The 25577-nt window shown below is 43.7% G+C and overlaps 1 protein-coding gene across 2 annotated transcripts in view; it reads left to right on the top strand.

Annotated features, from left to right (window-relative positions):
- The window catches only part of PTPN14 (protein tyrosine phosphatase non-receptor type 14), a 118186-nt gene that overhangs the window by 62323 nt on the left and 30286 nt on the right, over positions 1-25577 (top strand). For both annotated transcript variants that reach the window (XM_028724654.2, XM_028724653.2), the window contains exons 4-12: positions 8586-8683; positions 12444-12511; positions 16380-16450; positions 18092-18179; positions 19153-19241; positions 20301-20388; positions 22589-22671; positions 24871-24928; positions 25498-25576. In XM_028724654.2, coding sequence (XP_028580487.2) covers positions 8586-8683; positions 12444-12511; positions 16380-16450; positions 18092-18179; positions 19153-19241; positions 20301-20388; positions 22589-22671; positions 24871-24928; positions 25498-25576 — 722 coding nt within the window. The remainder of the gene's footprint in view (positions 1-8585; positions 8684-12443; positions 12512-16379; positions 16451-18091; positions 18180-19152; positions 19242-20300; positions 20389-22588; positions 22672-24870; positions 24929-25497; position 25577) is intronic.

Genomic DNA, 25577 nt, shown 5'->3' with positions numbered 1-25577 from the left:
GCCTCCTGCTGCTGCCACGCCGCCGGAGCACGATTTCTGTTCTCATCCTGAAGCCGAGGTACTATTTCTGGGTTAGAAGAGTCTGTAACCTGAAGTGTCTGTAACCCGAGGTACCACTGTACCTACTTAGTCATGTTCAGTACAGTGAGACTTGCCTCCAAGTAAGAGTGACTTTAAAAGAGACTTATCACCATGCCAATTTCTATACAAACTGCTTATAACCTGGAAGATAATGTGTCACTTCACTGTGAGAATCTCTCTCAGGCTCACATTTTCTCCTCCTTTCACCCTCTCTTCTCTCTTCTGTCTATTTTCTTCATTCAAGGCAAACCATCGTTTGCTGTTTTATGTGAACTTTCAAAATGAAGGTGGGTTTCCCCTTACATACAAGGAACCAAAGCAGAATCAAAGCTATTCCACTTCACTTTTGCAAGGATCGTGCATCTCATAGTTTCCCAGTGCATGCAAAACAGCCAACAGAGGTTTGGTCCAAACTTTGAAAGGAGGCAGGGAATCACATCATGAGAGATGAGGAATACATTGGAGATTGGGCCTTTTCAGTGGTGGAGTTCCCTTCCAAGATATATATGATGGGCTGCCTCAGCTCAGGTCTTTTAGGAAAGTTTTAAAAACTCATCCCCCCCCCCCCCGGTTTTTACTTGAAGGTTTTACTGCACATTCTCCTCCTGGGGTTTTTATTGGTAGCTATTGAATTTTATTGCATTTGGGCTTATTTAAGCTGACTCTTTTTAAAAAAAATAAATTGAATCATATGTTCCAGTGTTACGGTTAAAATTGTGCATTTGCTATTAACGCAAGTTGTCTTGGGAAGGCTACATAGCCGTGAAAGACAGCTTAGAAATATTTGAAACAAATCCTGACCTGTAAAATGGGAATAATAATCAGGCATGCCATGGTTTTCAGCATCACACTTGTTCTGGACCACATATTTGAAATGTGGAAAAGAGCAAAAGGATTGCAGTAAGTTACTCCATGGGTAACAAGTAAATTATAAATGTAAAGGAATGATCCACCAAGGATGGTTCCACATGCTCCACGTACTGAAAGCATTTTTACAAGACTTTGCAGTGCATCTCATTTTTAACATTTGGCTTCGCCATATCCTTAAGATTCTTTTAGCATGAATCTCATCATCTGACTTGGCTATTAACCTGGCTGAATACCAGAGGAATCTTCAAACTGTTGACTCACATTGCTTCAGTGTGTAACCCAAGCTTCTTTCCCTCACATTGTAATGTTAGTGGCATGTCCCTTTCAGAGCAAGCAGAAGCATATTTGGGGATGATTCAGTTGGTGTCGCTTGGCACAATTAAACTCTATTATGGTGAGCTGTGTTCCTTAGCATGCGTGGAAGTTGTCTGTGGGATAGTCTGACCCCCATCATGTGAATCCCAGTTATCCAAAACTTTTCAATTCAAGTTCCCCATATAAAACATTGCCTTGTAGTGCTAAATTGACCTTTCTTTCTTAAATAATTCTTGGGCCCCCTTTAGCTGCTATGTATGAATGATACGGGTGGCGCTGTGGGTAAAAGCCTCAGCGCCTAGGGCTTGCCGATCGAAAGGTCGGCGGTTCGAATCCCCGCGGCGGGGTGCGCTCCCGTTGCTCGGTCCCAGCGCCTGCCAACCTAGCAGTTCGAAAGCACCCCCGGGTGCAAGTAGATAAATAGGGACCGCTTACCAGCGGGAAGGTAAACGGCATTCCATGTGCTGCGCTGGCTCGCCACATGCAGCTTTGTCACGCTGGCCACGTGACCCGGAAGAGTCTCCGGACAGCGCTAGCCCCCGGCCTCTTGAGTGAGATGGGCGCACAACCCTAGAGTCTGTCAAGACTGGCCCGTACGGGCAGGGGTACCTTTACCTTTATGAATGATAAAGCTGTCAATGGCAACTAGTTGTGAGAGAGATATACCGGTAATTATGTTCACTGCACAGCTATGCCTGTTTATACCAGTTGCTGCTGGGGATCTGAAGTGGGGAGGGTGCTGTTCTTGGCTTTTTGTAGACAGCTGGTTGGCCACCTTGAGAACAGCATGCTGGATCCAGCAGGGCTCTTCCTGTATTAAAAATAACAGAAATATGGAAGAATGAGGAAACCCCGACTAAAGACCTATGGCAAGAGAAACTGATGGACTATGCAGAATTGGCAAAATTGACTCATAAACTATGGGACAAGGATAACTGTGACTTTAAAGATGAATGGGAACCCTTTGCAAAGTACTTAAAGAAACAACAAAGTGAACTGGACTCCTTGGCAGGTTTTGAATAAACACTCACAATTTTTTTATTGACAATAATCAGTCAGACAAATTAAGGATTTATACAATTATGTAACATGCAGAGAATAGCATCTGTAGAGAAACCAGAGATTGGAGCTGAGGGAAGTCTGGGGGGAGGGTGGGTTATTTTATGGGGGGAGGGGGGAAATGGGGGGGGAATCAAGGATGATATGTATTAAGACAATATGTTTTGTTTAAATTCTTAATAAAAAATAATAATAACACAAATAAAAGATCAAGAGTCAAAACCCTGGGAAGAGAGTGTTCACAGCAGGGGAAAGCGGGGTGCTGAGAATTCCAGCCCATTATTTCGAGTGGCAGGCACTGACTTAGCCAATGCCCAGTGCAAACTGTTCAGCACTCTAATTATAAGAAGCACATGGTGTTCAGCTGGGCCTTTTTTTAAAAAAAAAGGAAAGGAAAGTATGCTCTTTCCCCCCACCCTCTTGCTTCCTGCCCTGCTCATTTCAGCTGCCTTTTCTCTTTTTAAATTGTCTTTTCCTTGTTCCTTTCCAAGCTTGACAAATTGGGTTAATCCCATTGGGCCTCTGTGCTTTTTTTTAAAATTGCTGTCACCTTGTTTCGGATTTGCTACAATTTATGGTCCTAGTTCAGCTGAGGTATGCTCAAGAATGTCTTTGAAAAGGGAGTAAAGAATTGGAGGCTATTCCAGAAATGTGTGTGTGATGTTTGAGGGGAAAAATCCGAACAACCCAAAACCTGCATATTTCTGGTACTGTCTTGAATCTCCTGGTATTTTGGATTAACCCTGATTAATAGGTGGTTGTGAAGGGAGTTTGGTGTGCTTATGCATTGTACTTTGTCTCCCTGTAATTTGCTTTAATTAATTCAAGAGTTCAAGGGCAGGCACTAAGGACTGGGTTGAGACATGCCTTCCATTTTGTTGCAAAAGCACAGGCTATATTACTGCCCCCTTTAAAAAAACACCCAAAAGGTTTAATCTTAATACATTTATTTTAAGTGTCTTTTTTGCCTTGGTTTTAATGTATCTATATGGGGGCTTTCTTGTCTTTCTCTTTGTTTGTTTGCAAGGCACTTCAGGTTGCCCCAGGCAAGTCAAGCGACTAACCAATTCAAAAAATATTAATAAAAAATGGTTATTTTAGTACATCCAAAACCTGAAATCTGTTGAGGACAAAAATGAGTAAGATTTGTGGGAGAACATTAATTCCCAGTTGGTGATGGCAGGTCCCCAACCCTTACCCTGCGCCCTCCCCCAAAACGGGAAAGGAGAAAACGAGCCTGGAATCAAAGAAGAGAGGAAATCTCAAAGGTATGGTGCGAAAAACATATTGCCCCAACCATTTCACACCATAAGATGTGTAGTGGATGATCTCTGTCTGAAACCCTGCTGCCAGTTGGCATGATGGACAGTCCTTTGAACTGGTATGCAGACTCAGGATTACTATCTTGGTGAGAAGTAGGCCAAACAGGTAGAAGCGAGAGCACATCCATCAGTTTCACTTTCCAAGGCCCCCATGGCACTGCCTTAAACCTGATCCGTTTATCAATTATTGTTTTATCCTGCCTATCTCTTAACATCTCTTAGGGATCTCTTAGGGATCCCTAAGAGAATCCCTTAGGGATCTGCATCTCTTAGGGATGTGGGTGTGGCATTGTGGGTTAAACCACAGAGCCTAGGACTTGCCGATCAGAAGGTCGGCGGTTCGAATCCCCGTGACGGGGGGAGGTCCCGTTGCTCGGTCCCTGCTCTTGCCAACCTAGAAGTTCGAAAGCACGTCTAAGTGCAAGTAGATAAATAGGTACTGCTTCGGCGGGAAGGTAAACGGCATTTCCGTGTGCTGCTCTGGTTCACCAGAAGCGGCTTAGTCATGCTGGCCACACGACCTGGAAGCTGTACGCCGGCTCCCTCGGCCAATAAAGTGAGATGAGCGCCACACCCCCAGAGTCGGCCACGACTGGATCTAATTGCCTTAACAGCTTCAGGGCAGCGTATATGGTTCTCCACCCAGAGGGCAAGTCCGCAACCCAAGATTAGCCAGCAGGCTTTGTGGCTTCCTGGAGATTTGAACCTGGGTCTCTCTGGACTGGTATTAGCCCATCACTCTCGCTGCTGCAGCACGCTGCCTCTCTTATAACACACATATCAGCCTACTCCAGTTCCTGTTTCGCAATTCACTGCTCTCTTTAAGCTGCTAGGGACTGGGATGCCTGTCATCCCAAAGTTGCTACATTTTAAGAAAATGTTCATTAGTTCTATGATTCGCCGAATCAATATTTCTTCGGCATCGTTTTCATTTTAAAAAATAAAATAAAAACCATTCAAATCCCTGAGAAATTACCAGGAAGATGGGAACAGGTCTGGGCTGTTTAATTAACAGGCTACCGGTCCATCCAGTAATTACGTAATAGAGAGGAATTTAAAAGGAGTTGTACCTTGCTGGCAACCAAGGTGCGTGTTTCATATTAGAAGCTGCTATTAAGCACGTTCCTTTAATTTTTTCAAATACACCCAATTGAAAGTATAGCTTGGAGACATCCAGTATCTAGACAGTGGGTTGCATCCAGTGTAGGGCAAAGAAACAAGCTCCATCAGTGCAAGGATTTGCACAAGTGCAACAGAAATCCCCACCCCCTCCTACTCCCACCCTAAACCCTAAATCTTTTCTGGGGTTTTCCCCAACCTTCCAGAGCAGATTTGGGGGAGGCAGGGGGTGCACACAGGGAGAGGGGAGGAAAGGTCCATTTTGCAAGTGGAATTGATTGCGCTGATGAAACACCCTACAGTCACAGTAAGGCTGCAAGGTTTAGACAGCTGGAATGGTTGTTTGATCAACAAAAGCTTCCATTGATTATTCAGCAGAGGCTAATTTTAATGGATTGAGCTAAAAGTTAAAAGCATACAGGTGTTGATTATTATTATTATTATTATTATTATTATTATTATTATTATTATTTGTGAGGGACGACGACAACTGTTTCCATCCTTGCGTATTACTATAGCAAGATAATGGCCTTTCCCCTCAGACATATTGGTTTCTTTACTCCACACACTTCTTTTAGTATCTTAAAAATATATTTATTTACAGTAAAATACGTTTCCTCAGAAATGATCAAGAAGTGGAAACTAACCTTACCACTGCTGCAAACGTAGTGATTGTAAAGAACTGGAATAAGAACATACCTGCTACAGAGTTTGAATGAATCAAAAAGATCTGGGCCATAGTGACAATTCCTACTATAACAGAATATGTGTAAATCAACCCAATAAATTTATAGAGCGATTGTGGGGTGTGGTTTTTTTTGTTTTGTTTTTGTTTAGATGTTCTGGAATAATAAGTTCAGTAGCAGGGTAAACCCTATGCTATTTTTAGTTTATTGTAATGTTATTAATTTAAGGCTATTAGTTGGAATAATTGTTGATATATCAATGATCTAAATAAAATATACTTCATAAAAATACATTTTTGGTGAGACTTTGATGTTATGAAGATGTACCTAAACTTAATCAGTTTAAACACTAGAAACTTCTTACTTATGAATCACTTCCCATGAGACATCCTGAAGCATATATATAACAGTTGCAAACGGTTAAAACAATTGCATATATAAAAACAGTTATAAACCATTATGAAAAAGAAGTTTGCAACACCACATAGATAAAGATTTTCGGAAGACCTTTTGAAAGAGGAACATCTTCAGCAGGCACTGAAAAGACCATATACTGATGGAAGGGAGTTCTAGAGGGCAGGTACCACCACACTAAAGGCCCAATTTCCCACATTGTGTGGTACACACCTCCTGATAGAATGGTGTGAGCACCTGATACTTGATCGCATTGATCTGCGTTTGCACTTGACCCAATTTGTACTTGCTCAATCGATCAGTTGGCGGTTATAGTTCTTACAGGTGAAAAAACAGCATGCAGCCCATGGTATGAGACAGAAATTAGTGCAGGCCATTTTGTTTCACCCATCTTATGTCAACAAACTAAGATATTCCACTGGGTGTTTCTGTATGGTGTATGTCTCTGCAGATGCTTTCAGCTTTTTTACTTCATACTTCTTTGAGAATAGCTAAAAAGTGGAATTGAAGAGGCCCAGCAAGGCCCATCTCTGATGCCTGAGCTTCTTTTTTTTAAAAAAACCAACAACCCCACAATCATGGCATTCTAGAGCAGCCTTTCTCAACCTTGGCTCCCCAGATGGTGTTGGTGTTGTAGTCCAACATCCAGGGGTGAGAAAGGCTGTTCTAGAATAACCTAGGCTTCCTCAGCCTAGGCCCTCCAGATGTTTTGAGACTACAATTCCCATCATCCCTGACCGCTGGTCCTGCTAGCTAGTTATGATGGGAGTTGTAGTCCAACATCCAGAGGTGAGAAAGGCTGTTCTAGGTTGACTCTAACCTAGGCTTCCTCAACCTCAGCCCTCCAGATGTTTTGAGACTACAATTCCCATCATCCCTGACCGCTGGTCCTGCTAGCTAGGGATCATGGGAGTTGTAGGCCAAAAACATCTAGAGGGCCGAGGTTAAGGAAGCCTGCTCTAACCCCTTTCATGTTTTAGTCACATGGACATGGTCTATGAACAGAACAGGGCAACAGAGTTACGCTGGTCGGTTTGCTTAAAAATAACTGAACAACATTTCAAGCGTCACTGCTTAATGGATGCTGCTGCTGTTTAAATATGTGTTCCATGGTACAGTAATGAGGTTAAAAAAATGTGACAGGGCTTCAGACAGAAAGAGGTGGTTCCGCTTTGCTGCTCTCACTTGGTTGGGCTAAAACTTTTGCCCTGTTCTACTCCCCAAGTGCAACTCTAGTCTGTTATTGTAAATGCCGTGATATGCATCTGATGGTGCGTAAGGTTACAACTCACGTTTTCTGCTGAAGGGAAACAACCATCTTGTAGTTCCATCTTTGCCTGGACTTGTTTTCCACTCCCATGCATACCCGTTGAAATGAGATTGGCAGCCTTGCAGCGATTATATGTACAGTCAAAACAGGGAAAACTCTGCTCCCATTGCTAACGGAAGGTCTTCTGTTCACATACTCCAGGCTTATTTTTCTTTCCAGGCAACCTAATTTAGACAAACCCCACAGGCCTTCAGAAATTTAGCATCTAGCGAAACTCCCTGGCCTTTTCCAGTGCTCAGCCAGGCTCTGAAGTGCATTCTTAATTATAATGTCACAACTGTGCAGCAAGCTGGAGAATTCAGGCTTGGTCGGAACTTTGGTGCTGTCTAGCGGCCAGCTCCTGCATCTCTATCTTTCAGTGGCCCTGGAGAATGAGAAGAAGAGCTTTGCCTATCAATAAACAAATGTTTTTCAGCAGGCATTTTTCAGATGCTCCAGACTCATAGCTAACATCTTGCAAAAATGCTACAGGAACTGTTTTGAAAACGTATTAGAGAGTTCCATTGATTTCTTACAATACATCTTTATAGATCATTATTATTAGCAGCCTCCAGACTGTCAGTATTTTCAGGGACGGATTCAAGCACATACTGGAAATTTTAGGTTTGCCGACTTCCGGAACGGATTAAGTTTGAGAACCAAGGTACCACTGTAAACACAGAGCAGGGAGGAGAATGATGAATGCTCATTGTTATATAACTCCCATGCACATGTATTAGAATGAATGCTCAGTGAACAGTGGGCACAACCTCCACACAAGCCTTTGTGAAAGCAAATCAGGATGAATGCTTATTAAGCAGACTACAGTGATACCTCTGGATGCGAACGGGATCCGTTCCGCAGCCCCGTTTGCATCCAGAGCAGAACGCAACCCGCGTCTGTGCATGCGCGGGTCGCAATTCGCCACTTCCGCGCATGCACATGACATCATTTTGAGCATCTGTGCATGCGTGAGTGGCGAAACCCGGAAGGAACGCGTTCTGTAAATTCCGGGTCGCCATGAAGCGCAATCTGAAAATGCTCAACCCGAAGCTACTTTAACCCGAGGTATGACTTTATCTGGAGGAGCACTGTGTTGGTTGGATTTTGATATATCACAGCAGGAAAAGGCAAGAGTAAGTCCCATTGACCACAAGGGAGCTTGCAGAAACATGGAGTCTGCTATGTAGGCTCTGCATGCAGTTGAGAATCCTGGAATTTAGAATAGGCATTTCTCTTCCATGCTGAAGCACTCGCCCTCTGGTTCAAATGCACAACAAACCATGTAGGTATAACCATCTGGGTATAAATGTAATTGCCCAGCAATCTCTATGTTCTTTCGGGGTGGGGTGAGGGGAATCCCAAGTGTAGATACTGTTGGTTTCATTTTGCTGTATCTCTTGTTTACAGGTATCAGTATTACCTGCAGGTAAAAAAAGATGTTCTTGATGGACGATTGCGATCTTCACGGGAACATGGGATCAAGTTAGCTGCCTTGGCGGTTCAAGGTACGGCAAACTCACCTGCTCACTCTTTCTCTTATTATCTGTTTATTTGACTGCAACAGGAATAAGTTCCAGTTACTGTAGACTAGATGTGGCCACCTGCTCGTCGTGGTAGCTGGCTTGATTCAAAATATTTCAGATGACAGCCACTGACTGACATTTTTAAAAGTGCCACTTTATAATTTGGAAATAGTATATGTATGGAATTCAGCCCCCAAGAAATAATTCCTGGCATAACTGTAAGTGTTAGAAATTTATTTCGCTACATTTCCTATGGTGGAGATTCCCAGGACTATTGCATGAGATGGAAACACATAATTTAAATTAGGAAGAGCAGTTTAACGTTCTAGCCACTGTATTTCTCTGTCTGTCTGTCTGTCTGTCTGTCTCTTTCTCATTATGTAGCTGCCCATCCCGATTAGCTGGAAGTTACACTGGAAATATCGAGAGTGAACAAATGTTGAAACAGAGGGGGAAATCATGTTAGGAACAGGCCTTGAACCCTTAACTCTTGCTTCCTCATCTGATGCTCTTAGGCCAGGGTTCTAAAGCTTTCCTTGCCTCGGGCCACTGTCTTGAGCGATGATCGCACGGTGGGCTGGAGGGCAGGGGAGCACGCGCCCATACGCACATGCAAACGCTATTTCCTGTGCACATCCGGGTCGGAGGAGGCCCATGCGCATGCACACAAGCTATTTCTGGTGCTCCTCTGACCCAGAAGTGGGTCCCTGCGCTGTGCCGTGCCGGTAAGAGCGGGCGGTGGCAGGGGTCGGATAAACAAGTCCCTTGGGCCTTATCCACCCCCTCTACCCTGCAGCTACTGTTGTAGATTGTGACTAGCTAACAGTAGTTTAGTTCTTTTAGTGGGTAAACCATGGTACTGCTTCCTCTTTCCCCTTTTCTGTTTCATAACCCAGGGATGGAGAGTAGTAGTTTTACACGATGATTGGCCAAGTTGTGGCCCTCCAGATGTTGTTAGATTAGAAACCCCATCATTCCTGGCTATTGACCCTGTTGGCTGAGGCTGATGGGTGTTAGAGTCCAGCAACATCTGGAGGACCACAGGTTAGGCACCCCTGTTTTAAACTAACCAGAGTTCCCCAAGATGTCTGACTCGGGAAACTGGTTTGTTTAATCTGTGATTTTAATGATAGCCAACCAGGATCAAAGTGGTTCCAGATTCTGACTTGTTCTCATTAATCATAGTCTGAACAAGCCACAGTTAGGACATAATTGGAAACTGTGGTTAGTTTAAAAATCAGAAATGGAAGGGAGGAGATGCGAGGATGACTGCATGACACCAAGGTTCACCACAGCTCATTCTCATAATAGAAAATCATTGTTTCTCATTACAGCCAAACTAAGCCAGTTTTTTCTCAGGGCATAGCTCCAAAAGCTTTACTGTGGACTGAGATAGAATGTATTTTATTGTTCCAGTGTTGTAGGCATTCAGAAAGCCTTATGTGCTCACATTGTTCATTTTCTGCATAACCTTTTTTTAAAAAAATTAAAATATAGGAACAAACATACAATCAGTTACAGTTTTCCCCTGTCCCCACCATTGTCCTTGATTGAAAAGTGACATAGGGAATCCCTACAGGTTTCCCCCCTGCTTCATTTAGGGGTGTGTGTGTGTGTGTGTGTGTGTGTGTGTGTGTTTTAAAAAGTTTGTGTGCAGATTTTTAAAAAAATAAAAAGAGTTACATGCACAGTTTCTTATCTGCTTGTGTTCTCTAGTTTAGAAGTAAACACACATTTATAATGTGAAATGAAATGAAACAGCATTTTTGGCACCCAGTAATCATATGAAATTGTCTTGAAGGCTTTGCAAGAATATTTGACTAGTGTAATTTACGAGGGGAATTTCCAGCATCTTGAGAACCTTTTCAGCAGTGTTTGATCTGATTCAAATAAAAGAAAGCAAGAGCTCTTGGGCAATATTTCTCTCTGTTAAAATGAAGCGGTGTAGGTGGGAGAGTCTTTTACAGACAGTATTATAGCCTTCAGGAAATACTTCTACCCTCATTCTCCCGATTCCAAAACATCTGAAAAATGAATACAGTTATTTGCATGATGTTATGTGCTGAATACATAAAAAGCCGTCAGTCACTCCCATCCCTAACGGAGTAAGCACATATGTAGAGCAACCCACAACCAGAATTTAAAATCCAGTGCCCTACAGTGCCTCATGACTGGAAGAAAAGTTTGTGCACAAGTTCCTAAAAAGATATCGAAACTGCTAGAAATAATGAGAAAAAGAATTCTGCAACCTTCGAGATGTTACAGAAAAAACATTTCTGCTAGAGTTCACCTGGCAACTTTGACTTACGGGCAGGATTTTCATCCATCTTGCCTAGAAGGGCTGGAGACTTCAAAAAAGGAAGTCTAAAAATGCATGTTCTCTTTTCCACAGCCACTTGAATTGTCTGTCCCCATTTTGCGAAGGAACTTATTAAGACCAACAACTAAATATCTCCTCCTTAGAAAAGGATAGGCATTGAATCTTCCATTGCCAGCTTCTCAACAGAAATGCTCAGAAAACTTAATTGTTTTTCAGAGTAGGTAAAGGGTAAAGGTAAATGACCCCTGGACAGTTAAGTCCAGTCAAAGGCAACCATGGGGTTGCGGCGCTCATCTCACTTTCAGGCAGAGGGAGCTAGTGCTTGTCCACAGACAGCTTTCCAGGTCATGGGCCCAGCATGACTAAACTGCTTCTGGCGCAACGGAACACCGTAACAAGTGCCAGAGCGCACAGAAACGCCATTTACCTTCCCACCACAGCAGTACCTATTTATCTACTTGCACTGTTATGCTTTCAAACTGCCAGGTTGGCAGAAGCTGGGACAGAGCATTTGGAGCTCATCCCATCACATGGATTTGAACCACTGGCCTTCTGATTGGCAAGCCCAAGAGGCTCAGTGATTTAGACCACAGCACCACCCGCGTCCCATTTTTCAGAGTAGGGCAAGAGACGGCTTGCATACTATCATAGTGACCTGAAGAGATTTGCCATAAGCTGAACACAGACCATCATATTTGTCTCATCAACCTGCAAGTGGTTTAGCAAGCCCCATTTATAGTATGTGTTCTAAGATATAATGATCTGGAAGATTATCAAGCTCCTGATTAACTGTGTTTGGCTTGGTGGGTCACAAATATGGGGGTGTCTCTCTGTGTGTATGTGTGACGGTAAGAGAAAGAGAGGTGAGGGGGGTACACTCATGAAGATGGAAGCCAGGTATAAAATAATCCATAAACCTTACCTCAAATCTGTGATCTGTTGATCTGAGATCAAGAGGATGACATCATCCTAATTGGGAAACACACCCAAGCTGTTCCTTTTTGCAACATTTTAGAAATATAAGTGATGAAATCAGAACATTTTTGGTCCTGTGTGCATGTATGCATGTTTTGTTTTAGTTTGTTTAAAATAGTTTTAAACTCTTTTTCATCCAAATGGATTCCATGGCAGGGTTTAATTGGGAGGAATCAAGCAATTTGTGTTTAAGTTAAATAAGGGTGGTTTTTTACTAAAAGAATAAAATATCCTTTGGTGAGAAAAGGTCTTTCCTTTGGTAGCGAGTATTGGATTTTTCCCTCTAAGTCACAGATTTGACACCATGCTCTCATATTTGCATTGGACATCCCAGTTCGCTGCATGTTAAACATTTTTGTATCTGTTCAAGATTGAGAGTTTCATGTGCAGGGAGCGCTGAGCTAATGTGGTTTGTGGGTTAATTTTCTCTCCCTCTTTCCTCTCCAGCTGATTTTGGAGACTTCCATCAATTTGCATCTCATGATTTTCTCCGGGAATATGTATTGTTTCCTATGGTGAGTTCATAAACCTGGATCTTTCATTTCACCTTTTGCATGTAGGCTTTTCCTGCTTCATAGAATAATAGAATTGTAAAGTTGGAAGGGAACCTGACGGCTATCTAATGCAACCACCAGCGAGGCAGGGATCTCAACTAAAGCTGACATGACAAATGGCCACCTAAGCTCTGCTCGTTAAGTGATCCGCCGTGACCTTCAGCAAATTTCAAGAAGTCAGTGGAGTAAAGTGCTTGTTGTCTCTTTCTACCTTGGAATATAGTAAGCTCGCAATTGATGCACGTTTAATTTGTGCGCATTCAACTTTACACACTTGGCAAATTAAATAAAAATGGAAATGGGGCTGGCATCTGGAGGGAAAGACTTTGGCAATCCCACCCACTGTTGCACCCATTTTTTTTTTGACTATATACAATTTTGTCTTTAGGTGTGATCCCTGGATCCATCTAAGATCCATCCAACTTAGATCCATCTAAGTTGAGGGCTTGCTATATATTGATGGCCACTTCCCACAAAAGCCTAAAAACCCCATCCCTTCCAGAAACCCTACCTCCCAAGCCATGCCCGCACACGTACACCAGTCACTGCCTCCTCCCTGGTCAAGTGGGCCTTCCCGGGACACAACTGAGAAGGAGCAAAAACTGACCTTTCACTTCATATACTGGAGTGACAGCAAAGGATCTAGGACAGGGGTCCTCAAACTAAGGCCCGCAGGCCAGATAAGGCCTGAGGGACTCATTTATCTGGCCTTTGGCGACCCCCGCCGCCTGCTCTTACCAGCGCTGCGCTGCGTGGCTGCCCACTTCCGGGTCGGAGGGGTGCTGGAAATAGCTTGTGCACATGCACAAGCGTTATTTCCATTGTACATCCAGGTCGGAGGAGGCCCGTGCACATGCGCACAAGCTATTTCCGGTGTTCCTTCGACCCAGAAGTGTGGCGGAAATAGCGTGTGCGCACGCGTATGGGCACACGCTCCCCCAGCCTCCGGCCTACTGCGCGCTCAGCGCTGGAGACACTGGCCCAAGGCGCGGTAAGTTTGCTGACCCCTGATCTAGGAGTACCCGCAAGCTACAAACCTGCTCCTTCAGAGGAAGTGTAACCCCATCCAGTCTAGGGAACCACCCTAGTGCTTCAGTCTTATCTGGATTGAGTTTCAGTTTGTTGGCTCTCATCCAGTCCATTACTGAGACAAGACACTGGTCCAGTACTTCCACTGCCTCACCTGCAGATGTAAAGTAGAAATAGTAGAGTAAAGCAGAGTGCCATCAGCATGCTGCTGACAACGTACCCCGAACCTCCGAATAACCCCACCCAGCAGTTTCATGTAGATATTAAACAACATGGGGGATAGGATTGAGCCCTGCAGAACCCCAAATTGACAGTGCCATGAGGCTGAAAAGCATTCCCCAAGCAAAACCCTCTGGGAACGACCATCCAAGTAAGACTGGAACCACCTCAAAGCAGCGTCACCCACCCCTAGTTTGGACAGTCGCTCCAGAAGGATACCATGGTTGATGGTATTGAAAGCCGCTGAGAGGCCAAGAAGAATTAACAGGGACATGTTTCCCTTGTCTCTCGCTCAACAGAGGTCATCATATAGGGCAACCAAAGCAGTTTCTGTGCCAAAACTGGGCCTAAACCCCAATTGAAATGGATCCAGAAATCTGCTTCCCCGGGATGTACCAATGGCCAACTTTAAAGGGGGATTAGACAAATTCATGAAGGATAAGGTTGTCAGTAGCTGCTAATGGTCCTATTACCTCCAGTATCAGACGCAGTATGCCTCATAGGTAACAGTTGCTGGGGCTCACGATCAGGAGAACGATGTTGTGCTCATGTCCTGCTTGTCAGCCTCCCATATGCACCTGACTGACCACTGTGGAAACAGCATTGTGTACTAGATGGGCCTTTGGCCTGATCCTGCAGGGCCCTTCTTTTGTTCACACACTTGGCAGGCAGCTTCATCTCATTACTCTGAGTTACGCATACATAAGTCTACTTTGCGGGAGTACTGGGAAGCTAAAATAGTGCTATGAGCACGTGTAATCTGTCGTTCAATGTAATAGCTAACTGGATATTTGAAGGAAGGTTTCCCACATCCAAACTCGACGCTGTAATTGGTACCTTCATCCTGCCTGGCTTTTTAACGGTGTCCACCCACTGGAAAGAGTTAGGTGTCCGCATGGGATAGTTTACTTAATTGGCTAATAGTAAGCCCTTATTAACGGCATAGTCAATGGACCAAAGACTTTGCTGGCGGGTGAGGTGTTTTTTGCGAGTGGGGAGGGGGAGGGGGAATAGCAAACTTGAGAACCGGTGAAAGGTTGCTGCCTTCGGACTGTGTTTGATCTTGTGCAGCTACAATATGTGTCAAATGGCATTTCTTCAGCGGTGAAAAGAACAAAGTTATGTACACAGAACGCCTTGCAGGTGTGCAGCTGTGTACAGGCACGTAGCATGCCATTTTTCATTAGCACGCTACCGCTTTCACATTTTTCAGTGTCAGGAACAAATATTACGGGGAGGCCCCCAGTGAGCAAGGACTAAGGCAGTTTGCTTAAGTATACATACACACAGCCTTGAGGCATTCCAAAATAATCACTCAGAGTTTGATGGCTTTTTTTCTTTTTTTCTTTTTCTTTTCAACTTTGAAATTATGAGCAGATTCCATTTTGTACTATTGCACCGGATGATTTTAAAAGATAACCCGTGCCACACGCAAACTGTGTTTACAATGTAGACATCTTTCTCCCCCTAACTGTTGAGATCACAAATGTATTGGATTGCATATTTTTTAAAAACAGAACCGGCAGCAAAGCTTTTGATCTCAAAACCCTAAGTACGTCGCAGAAATAAACATAGCTCTTCTTTCCTGCATTATTTTCCTTAGAGTTTCTTAGCGATTCCCTTTTGGAGCTAATAAGCTGTTTTTTCCTCAGTATTATTTTATGTTTTTCTGTGCAATAGAATACCCCTAGGGTATATTTCATTTGAAAGGGAGATTGTGTCTATATTGGAGAGGAATCCCCCTCTCTGATGAAGATCTGAGGCTCAGTGGTAAAGATAGGTTTGCATGCAAAAGAAGGATAAGTCTGTCATTGGCTACTAGCCACAATGGTTGTGTTCTCCCTCCTCTGTCAGAGGCAGTATGCTGGGAATCCCAAGTGGAAATATTACTGCTGTGCTCATGTCCTGAGCTTGGGCTTCCCATAGCTTCCTGGTTGGCCACTGTGAGAACAGGACGTTAGACTAGAGGGGTCTTTGGCCTGATCCAGCAGGGCTCTTGTTATGCTCTTAAGTCCCATGTTCCATTTCCAGTGTTTCCAAATAGAACTAGGAAAGAAGAATATCTGAAACCTGGGAGAGCATGGAATTGTGTGCAGCTTCCTGTGTTCTTAATGGGCCAGTTTAATTACCTGTACCCTTTCTTGCAAAACGAATGGTTTGCTTGGATGGGTTCTATGAAAGTGTTTGCTCTGTAAGCACTTTTTCTTTCTTTCTTTTGCTCATTAGTTTCTGTTATACCAGATGGTTTGTAGGCTGCGTGCTGGGCAGCTTCCAAGTTGAGCTTTCATCTACAAGAGAATGATGTCGTAGTCCTGCAAGGACTCTACCACCTCAGAATGCAGGGTTTCTAGGGTTCGGGATGGTGGTGGTTCACCCAAATCTATAACATTATATTGCTATACGAGAGGGAAGACAATGCCTTTGCCCACTTTCTTTACACAATGCATAACTGTACACACCTGTGTCATGTTACCACTTACTCAACTTTTTTCTAAATGAATAAAGCACTGAATATGGCAACCTTTGCCTCTAGGGAAGTTGCTCCAACTCCTTGATCATTGTTTTGTTTACATCTCTCTAGGACTGGATCCAAGACGAAGCCTCCCTGAAGGAGCTGACTGACAAAGTAGCCAAGGTGCACACAAAACACAGGTGAGACCCCAAAATGCCAGTGTGTTGCTCAGAGAAGGCAGCATGCCTTTCTTCTTCATCAACTTGTTTCTGGAGTAGGTTTAGCCTGCTGTGCTATTTCCTGCAACCTGTGTTTCTGCTTTGGCCAATGGCTTTGATATGGCCTGGAATGACATCTCTTAGGGAAAGGGTGGCTCCTTGCCTATCGACCATTGTAACAAAATGGCGCTGGCAAGTTCAAAGGCCGTGGACTTCTGATGAGGAGATGCTGGGGATAATCAACAGAGGAAACGCTGTTGCTTTCAAGCCTGCCTTGTAAGTTTCCCAGAAGCATTTGGGTGGCCACTGTCAGGTGGGTGGGGAAGCATGATTTGATGATTACATACAGGAAATCGTGCTTGCTAATTATTTTTGAGCACCGTGAAGCTGCACATGCATCGGAATGCACTTGTGCCTGTAGTGAAGGCTGGGGAAGGATTTAACTTCCTTCCACAGGGCCTGTAAGACAGAGCTATTCCGCTTGGCTTTCAATTTGAACTTAGCCTGATCTTTTATTCCCCTTCCTTCCCTCCCCCTCCTCTTTTTATGAAGATTACCCACTCTGGGATCCCACAGCTAATTCTCCCCTGATCTCCTCGCTGGCCCAAATAGGACTAATTTAGCCAGCTAGCCCTGCTGATCATCTAATGTTTATTGGATGGATTTCGCCCCTAAATTGATTTTTGAATTCTGAATTTATTGATATTCACGTTTTATACCGTATTTTCTGCTGTTTTTTGTTGCATCAATTAAGTGTTTTAAATTTGTTGTTAGCCGCCCTGAGCCCGGTTTTCTGAACCGGGAAGCGTGGGGTATAAATAAAAAATGTATTATTATTATTATTATTATTATTATTATTATTATTATTATTATTATTGACAGCGGGCGCTAAGGTTGAGAGAGAATAGCTTAATTCCAGTCAAAAGCCAATACTAGCAACAGATAATGACTAGGTGGTATACATTTTTGCATGACTATAAAATTTCCTTTGGCTTTGCTCATTTTCAGCTTCAGACTGTTTTTGATGAGATCTGGATAGCCTAGGTTTAAGCTTGGGGGACAGGAGGGTTGCCCAAACTATTTTGGCCTTTGAATGTTATCATTGTCCTAGATCAAGGGCACCCAATGTACCATTCAGCGTGAGAGTCAGTGTGGTGTAGTGGTTAAGAGCAGTGGACTCGTAATCTGGTGAACCGGGTTCGCGTCTCTGCTCTTCCACTTGCAGCTGCTGGGTGACCTTGGGCCAGTCACACTTCTCTGAAGTCTCTCAGCCCCACTCACCTCACAGAGTGTTTGTTGTGGGGGAGTAAGGGAAAAGGAGATTGTTAGCCGCTTAGAGACTCCTTCGGGTAGTGATAAAGCAGGATATCAAATCCAAACTTCTTCTTCATTCTCCTGATGTCGCTGGACTCCAACTCTCATAGGATCCCACCCCGCCCAGCATGGCAAATGGTCAGGGATGATGGGCAATGTAGTTCAAGAGCATATGGAGGACACAAAACTAGCCTTCTACGTGTTGAATACCTCTATATAATTCTAAGTTAGCAAATTCCAAGGGTTCAACCTAGAATCTTTGGTCCTCTGGGCAATCCTGACCCGTCTTTCTCTTAACTCGATTTACAGTGGCATCTCTGCAGCGGATGCGGAATTCCTATACATCAGTGAAGTAGAACGCCTAGATGGGTTTGGGCAGGAAAGCTTCCCTGTGAAGGTAAGGAACTCCGACTTAATTTCCAACTGAGGCCTTTTATTGTATTAGGAAAATATGAAACGTCCTGAACAGCTTGCAACCAGCTTGCAGAATAAGTCAAAACATTGGAGTTTTTAGCTTTCAAAGTCAGCCTCCACCCGCTCCACCCCCCACCCATTCATTGTTTGTGGAGGTATTCTGTAGCTTTATCTGCCAGGGGCAATCTGATTTCTACCCTAAGGCACATCTCAGCTTAAGATCTGCCCTTGTCTCAGCTTCAGCTGATTTGAAGAATCTGGACAACTGTCTGTTTCGCCCGAAGGGACAGAAGGAAATAAACAATTTGGCTCCTCTCTTGTGTTCTGAATCTTGTGACAGCCTGCATCAAAGTTACTGATTTTTGCACCGGAAACCAGAAATTGATGCAGCATTCCATGTCGAGCCTTTTGGACAACTGACAGAAATCAAAGGTTTAAAGTTCTGCGCTGCGGCAAATCAATTCTCTAATCCATTCTCTTTTGTAGTGTTTGGTAAGCACCAAAGTGAGATAAACACAAATTGGAGAGGGCGCAGTAAGCATTGCTGTAAGAGCTAACTCCACACTTCTTTGGTGGATCCAGAGAAAAACGCAATTAGAAGTTATTCAAATTGTGCTTTGTCCTGAGGCACAGTGAGGTCCTTGCTTCTGATATTGCTCCATTGTACCTCTGGTGATATTCCTTTGGAATATTTTATATGAAAGGAGCAAGCGGCCTTGTGGATTCAATCTTGATACGCGATATATGTCCATTCCGTCAGCAGGGCAGATCTTCTCATGGGAGGTTTGTTCAGCCCGAAATATCTGATGCAAAAGGCATCTAGATAAGAAATAAGATTTTGTTGGGGGTTGGGTTTTCCTCTCCTTTTTTTCTTTATATTGTGATTGCTGCTGATTTCAAGGTTTGGTATAATTAAAATTTGAACATTTACATTTTTTTTATTATCATTCATGTAGGACAATCAAGGAAATGACATGCAGCTTGGAATCTACTGCATGGGGATTTTTGTCAAGAACAGAATGGGAAGGCCCACAGTGATCTACAGGTAAAAACATGATCAGGAAACTTTGTGTCTGACTGATCCAAAGCTAGCTTGATTTCCATCAACTTGGCTGGATGGGTGAAAACCGGATCCAACCCAGTTTTATTCAGTTTAATCCAATGATGGGATCCCACTGACAAAAGAGATTCCACTGAAATGGAGAGGGAGGATTTCTTTTGCCAGTTCCTCTGCCTGGCTCCTGTTCCCAGTACTACCTCCCACACTGTTCCAGAGGCTCTCAAACCTAGTTTGAGGTTCTGTTCTGGAGCCTTCATAAACTGAGGTCCTGCATAGGGCCATTTCAGTTGTGGCACAGATATTATGGAATGTCCTCCTTTGATGACACCAACTAGCTCCTTCTATATGTTCTTTTTTGTTACCTTGAAATATATATGGGGAAACCTTTGGTGATGGCTGAGAGCTGCTCATATTTCTTTTTTGCTCTAAGTGGGACTAATTCGCTGCTCTAGCAGAACAGCAGGGTTGGATACAGCCCTGTTTGTATTTCGTTATAGGCCATGAGTTTGCACAAAAAAAGGAGGTTATTATTTTTTTCCAAAGTGATAAACGCAACACATCCGTTTGTGTTTCAGCTGTTTCCCCTCCTAAAACAAGGTGTTTTATTTTATCTATTTATTCATTGTTGCATTTATATACTATGTTTCCTCCAAAGAGTTCAAGGGAGTACAGGTGATTCTCGCTCTCCTATGAGGTAGTCAGGTCAGGGTTACAAGGGAAGCTTCGTGGCTGATGAGGACTTGAACCCTGGTCTCCTAAGGTCCTCATCCCACATACTAAACACTTTACCACACTGGCTGCATAGCATCTGCAGAACCATTAACATGATTTGGTTGGAGGCAAAGACACATTTACATTTGCTTCTTAGGTGATTACTCTGTACATGCAGCCAGGTCATTGATAATAATTTTCACAGGCTAAAAGCAGGGAGAGGCTTGATTGAGCCAAACAGTTACTGAACATTCTCCTTGTACTGAAAGAATCATGACAACTCTGGCTGTTTGGCAGTGGCATGTCTGTTTCAGCAAACTTGCTTCTCCGCAGGTGGAATGATATCGGGAATATAACACACAACAAGTCTTCCATTGCTGTGGAACTGCTCAACAAAGAAGAAACTGTGCTCTTTCATACCGTAAGCAAAGCATTAAAAGATCAGCCTTAAGGGTTATTTTTTTCCCCTTCCAACCACAGGATCTTCATTGTATACATTTTAAGTTACAGATAGGTAGCCGTGTTGGTCTGCCATAATCAAAACGAAAAAAAAATCCTTCCAGTAGCACCTTAAAGACCAACTAAGTTAGTTCTTGGTATGAGCTTTCGTGTGCATGCACACTTCTTCAGATACACTGAAACAGAAGTTGCCAGATCCTTCTATATAGTGAGAAGGTGGGGAGGGGTATTACTCAGATGGGTAGTGGGAATGGGTGATTGGCAGATACCTGTGATGAGCCTGTTGACGACTCTTAACGACTGCAATAGGTCTTACAGGAAAAAGCAAGGGGTGAGAAGGTGAAAAATGGCTTTGTCATGTATAATGAGATAAAAATCCAATGTCTTTGTTCAGACCAGGTCTCTCCATGGTTTTAAGTTTGGTAATGAGTTGCAATGCATTTTAAGTGTGATGGATTCTTACAGATGATTTCCCAGGGTGCTATTTTAACTTCCGTGAGATCAACCCCACTCCGGGAGCTTGGAAAGGGATTGCAGTGAATGATAACTGAGGTTGTTAGTAGGGCTGTGCACTGGATTAGGCTCAAGCCTGGCCGGCACAGGGCTTGGGCAAAGTTAGGTTGAGACAGCCTTGGATCAAGTCAGGCTACCCAGAGGGATCCGAGGCTGTCAGGAAGCAGAACATCAGATGGCAAAACTGCAGGGGTCTGCTTCACTGGTGTGTTCTCAAAAGGGAACGTGTCGGCAAAACAGATTGAATCCTCCGCTCACCAGCTGATGAGTAGAGGATTTGATCCTGCGGGCTGTGCTACTTTTGCAAGTATCTTTCCCATACGGAAGGTGATTGCAAAGAAGCACCCAGCAGGCTTGAACCTTCCTGCTCTCTGTTCAGAGGGAGTCTCTGCTTCTTCTTCCTCCACCCCTCCTCCCAACCATAATTAAACATAAGCTCCAGCCATGGATTGATTTGGGGCCAAACCAAGGTAGTTCAACTTGATCTATGGCCTTTTAAACTGGGGGGCAAGGGAGGTTGTTTTTATTTGTGATTATGGTTTGTATTTTTGTGTTTTCATATTGGAAACTGCCTTGTGATTGTCAGATGAAGGACGGTAAACAAATTTAATAAATTATAATAATAATCTAGGGTTCTGGATTGGGTCAGGGGAGCTGTACACAGCCCTAATTGTTAGCCACCAGTATTACCCAGTTTTGTCGCAACAAAAGAACTGCCTTGCAGGCTGAGTCCAGAATCCATCTAGTCCATTTTTTTAATTTTATTTTTACCAGTGGGCAGCCAAATGCCTTGGGAACGTCATAGGATGGGCTTCATTGCTGTACCCTGATGCTTTTCTTTAACCTCCTGTAAATCAGATATTAAGGACGCGGATGGCACTGTGGTCTAAACCACAGAGCCTAGGGCTTGCCGATCAGAAGGTCGGCGGTTCGAATCCCCTCAATGGGGTGAGCTCCTGTTGTTTGGTCCCAGCTCCTGCCCACCTAGCAGTTCAAAACCACGTCAAGTGCAAGTAGATAAATAGGTACCACTCCGGCAGGAAGGTAAACAGAGTTTCCCTGCGCTGCTCTGGTTCGCCAGAAGCGGCTTAGTCATGCTGGCCACAAATGCCGGCTCCCTCGGCCTATAGAGCGAGTTGAGCGTGCAACCCCAGAGTCATCCGCAACTGGACCTAATGGTCAGGGGTACCTTTACCTTTTAAATCAGATATTGGTCTTTTAAAAGAAACTCCATTTGATTTCTTACGAGAAAAGCCTTGCTGGATCAAACCATTGGTGGCTGTAGCTCAGCCTCTTGCTTTGCACCATGTCAAGCCAGATGCTTCCAGTAAACAGGGCTTGAAGCCTTAGGTTTGACACTTGTCATAGCACCATTTCACCATTGGACTTCTCTCCTCTGGTCCCCAATGGTGTGACTAGTTTGTATTAGCATCTCTATTGAATTAGCACCAGCATCCCTATGATATGGGGACTTGGATGCTGGCATTTCTGCATGTGTGTTTCTGAGCAAAGTATTATTCCTACTGAATATTTCAGAGGAGCGCGTTCACCGTTACATAACCCTTTGCTACGCTAGTCACAGTGTAATTAAGTGTTTTTCCTGCATTCCCTTGCCTCCCTGCCCCCTCCACCCTTTCAACTTTTTAAAGGACGACCTTGAAAATGCCAAGTATATTTCACGGCTGTTTGCTGCAAAGCACAAGTTTTACAAGCAAAACAACATCTGCACAGAGTGAGTACTTTCCCCTTTTCCAGTTCTGGCTTCTGCTCGTGAAATGTGAAGCGACCTCATTTCGGTTTAGGCTTTTGGAGGCCATTTTTATTATTTGTTCCCCACCTGCCTTCTCCCTCACCCTCACCTGCAGAAACACAGCAAAGGGAAACATTCCTCTAGTTCAGAAATCCAAGATAAGGCCTGCATAAACGATGCTTGCTTTCTCGATTGTAAACTTAGAGGCTCAATTTAGGATGAAAGGGTAGCTGCAATCCGAAACACACTGGTTGCAATGGGAGAATTAAAAAGGACCTTGGGAAGCTGTGAAGACCAACTCTCTCCTAGGTGCAGGATCTGCCATATCAGATGCAGCTACATCACCTCTGATAGATGAACGTCCGGCCAGAAGTGGGCAGTAGCACAGGCTGCCAGTGGTCTAGTGCCATACTCAGAAGTGCAGGGACCCCTTTGTGGTTGTCACAGCCATGGCCCTACTAAGATTATCCAACCTTCTAAGATTATACAATAATCTTATAATTATAATATAAGAAAGAAAATATAATTATAATCTTATAATTAGGAATGCATTGTGACAATGTGCAGATCTCCAAGTGTCACCCAGGGTTGTTTGTAGCCATACAATCATACAATTAAAGGAAGGAAAACAGTTTATAAAACCAAGCTAAGCTATTATTATTGCTATTATTATTTAGTTACAGTGGTACCTCGCTTCAGGTTACATACGCTAACCCAGAAATATTACCTCGGGTTAAGAACTTTGCTTCAGGATGAGAACAGAAATCGTGCAGTGGTGACAATGGGAGGCCTCATTAGCTAAAGTGGTGCTTCAGGTTAAGAACAGTTTCAGATTAAGAACAGACCTCCAGAACGAATTAAGTTCTTAACTCGAGGTACCACTGTACTTATAAAAATAACTCAGAGCAATGTGCAAACTCAGCAGAAATAGTAACACCTTTTGCAATAAACCCTATAAATGAAAACCTAAAAGACAGGTCTGGCAGATCATGCATCACCAAAAGAGGGCACAAATACTTTAAAAGCCTTCATGCTAAGGACCGAAAAGCCCAAGCGAAAAGGAAAATGTTTGCCTCGTGCCTAAAATAGGCAAAGAAGGTGCCAGTCAATGGACTCCATATAACGATGTTGCTAGATGGGCCTCTGTGGGCCACAATTTAGGAGTTGCCACAGAGAATGTTCTCTGGGCTGCCGTTCCATGCCCCTTCTATTCCCATTTATAAATGTTCATGGTGGCTGCAAGATGGCTTTGCCCTGCTTCTGCTTCGGTTGCCAGGTTATATTATTTTGTATCTCTCATCTTTTTCTAGTTTTGTTGTGTTTTATGCTGTATTTCCATTTTGGTTGTGGTTGACTGCCTTTGCAGCCTTGCCTAAGGCATGGGCGATGCCTTCAAAAATCAATAAAATAAGACACGGGTTTAATCATTCTCTTAGAAGACTATTTGAGGCCTGTGATTCCTAGCCGAAAACCTTTCCCCCCTCTAGTCTGTGCTTTTTTGAAAATGGCTCTGTTGTTCGCATTTCTTCTTGTCTGTCTTATTTTCTAATTGCACATAACGTCGTTCACCAGATCAGAAACTGTAAGAGGAGAAATTCCGCCTTTCTTCTCTACACGTAAGCACTTTACTCCTGCTCTGTCTTGTGAATGCTTTTTTCTTTCATTTGCTCTCTTCCTCCATTCTATCATGATTTCTCCTTAAGTTTTCCCGCCATGCATCCTGCTATGCTAGCATCATGCCCAGCACTTATTTAATATTTCCTCTCTTGGCTTGTGTGTGTGCATTGCCTCTTGAGTGACTTGCTTGCTCCCAGATTCTTGTTTTCTTCCTTGCCTAAACCACGTTGATCTGTCTTGTGTTCCCAGTCTCAAATTGCTTTAGTTCTTTCCCTTTCACTCCTCCACTCCTTGCATTTTGAGGACAATTTTTTTTTTTACATATCCTAAGCTTACCACTGGCTTACCACTGGCTCTCATTTAGGCCTTTCACCTAGCTGGTATTTTGCCAATATCATTTATTCAGAATTCCTGTCATAGGACATATTTCTGGGGTCCCTCTTTCGAGATTCTCCCCAATACCACGCATACAAAACACCAGACGATAACAGTATGATGTGTACATTCTTATTCAAAATGACGTTTATTTAAAACATCCCCCCTTCATTTTTTTCCCTCCCACAGACAATCAAATTCCCCTCCTCCTATTAGGCGGCGGCCCACCTGGAGTCGATCATCCTTGGTAAATATATTGGGATAAGTGACAAGCTAAACAACAAGCACCAAGGAAGGGGGGGTGGGAAGAGAAATCTAGAGCTCTTTTTATAACTACAGAAATCTATAGCAGGCATAGGCAAACTCGGCCCTCCAGATGTTTTGGGACTACAACTCCCATCATCCCTAGCTAACAGGACCAGTGGTCAGGGATGATGGGAGTTGTAGTCCCAAAACATCTGGGGGGCCGAGTTTGCCTGCGCCTGATCTATAGTATAGTTATAGCATAGCAGTGTTTTGTGGAAAAAGTACTTGAAAAGTCAGTACAAGACTCCTGTCATTAAATGTTTTCTTTGGGGGGGGGGGAATGTGAATATTTGGGGAAGGGCCATAGCTCAGTGGTTGAGCTATGCCCCAGGTACAGACACTGGCAGCTCCAGGTATGGCTTGGAGAGTATCCCTGCCTGAAACCTGAAACCTGAAACCAGTCAGGGTAGACAATATTGACCTAGCTGGACCAAGAATTCTGATTCATGAGAAGACTGTTTCCTATAACTCTGTGTCAAATTGCAATTTTCTTTTCTTTTTGCATTTTAGCCAAGGCAACACCCATTTATTATGCCACCTATGCACCTCCAGTGTGGAGAGCACTACACGGAAACTCACAATTCACAAGG

Source organism: Podarcis muralis, chromosome 3 (assembly GCF_964188315.1).
Source record: "Podarcis muralis chromosome 3, rPodMur119.hap1.1, whole genome shotgun sequence".
Taxonomy (NCBI): domain Eukaryota; kingdom Metazoa; phylum Chordata; class Lepidosauria; order Squamata; family Lacertidae; genus Podarcis; species Podarcis muralis.
The sequence above is the reverse complement of the archived record's forward strand: the minus strand, read 5'-3'. Positions and strand labels throughout refer to the sequence as shown.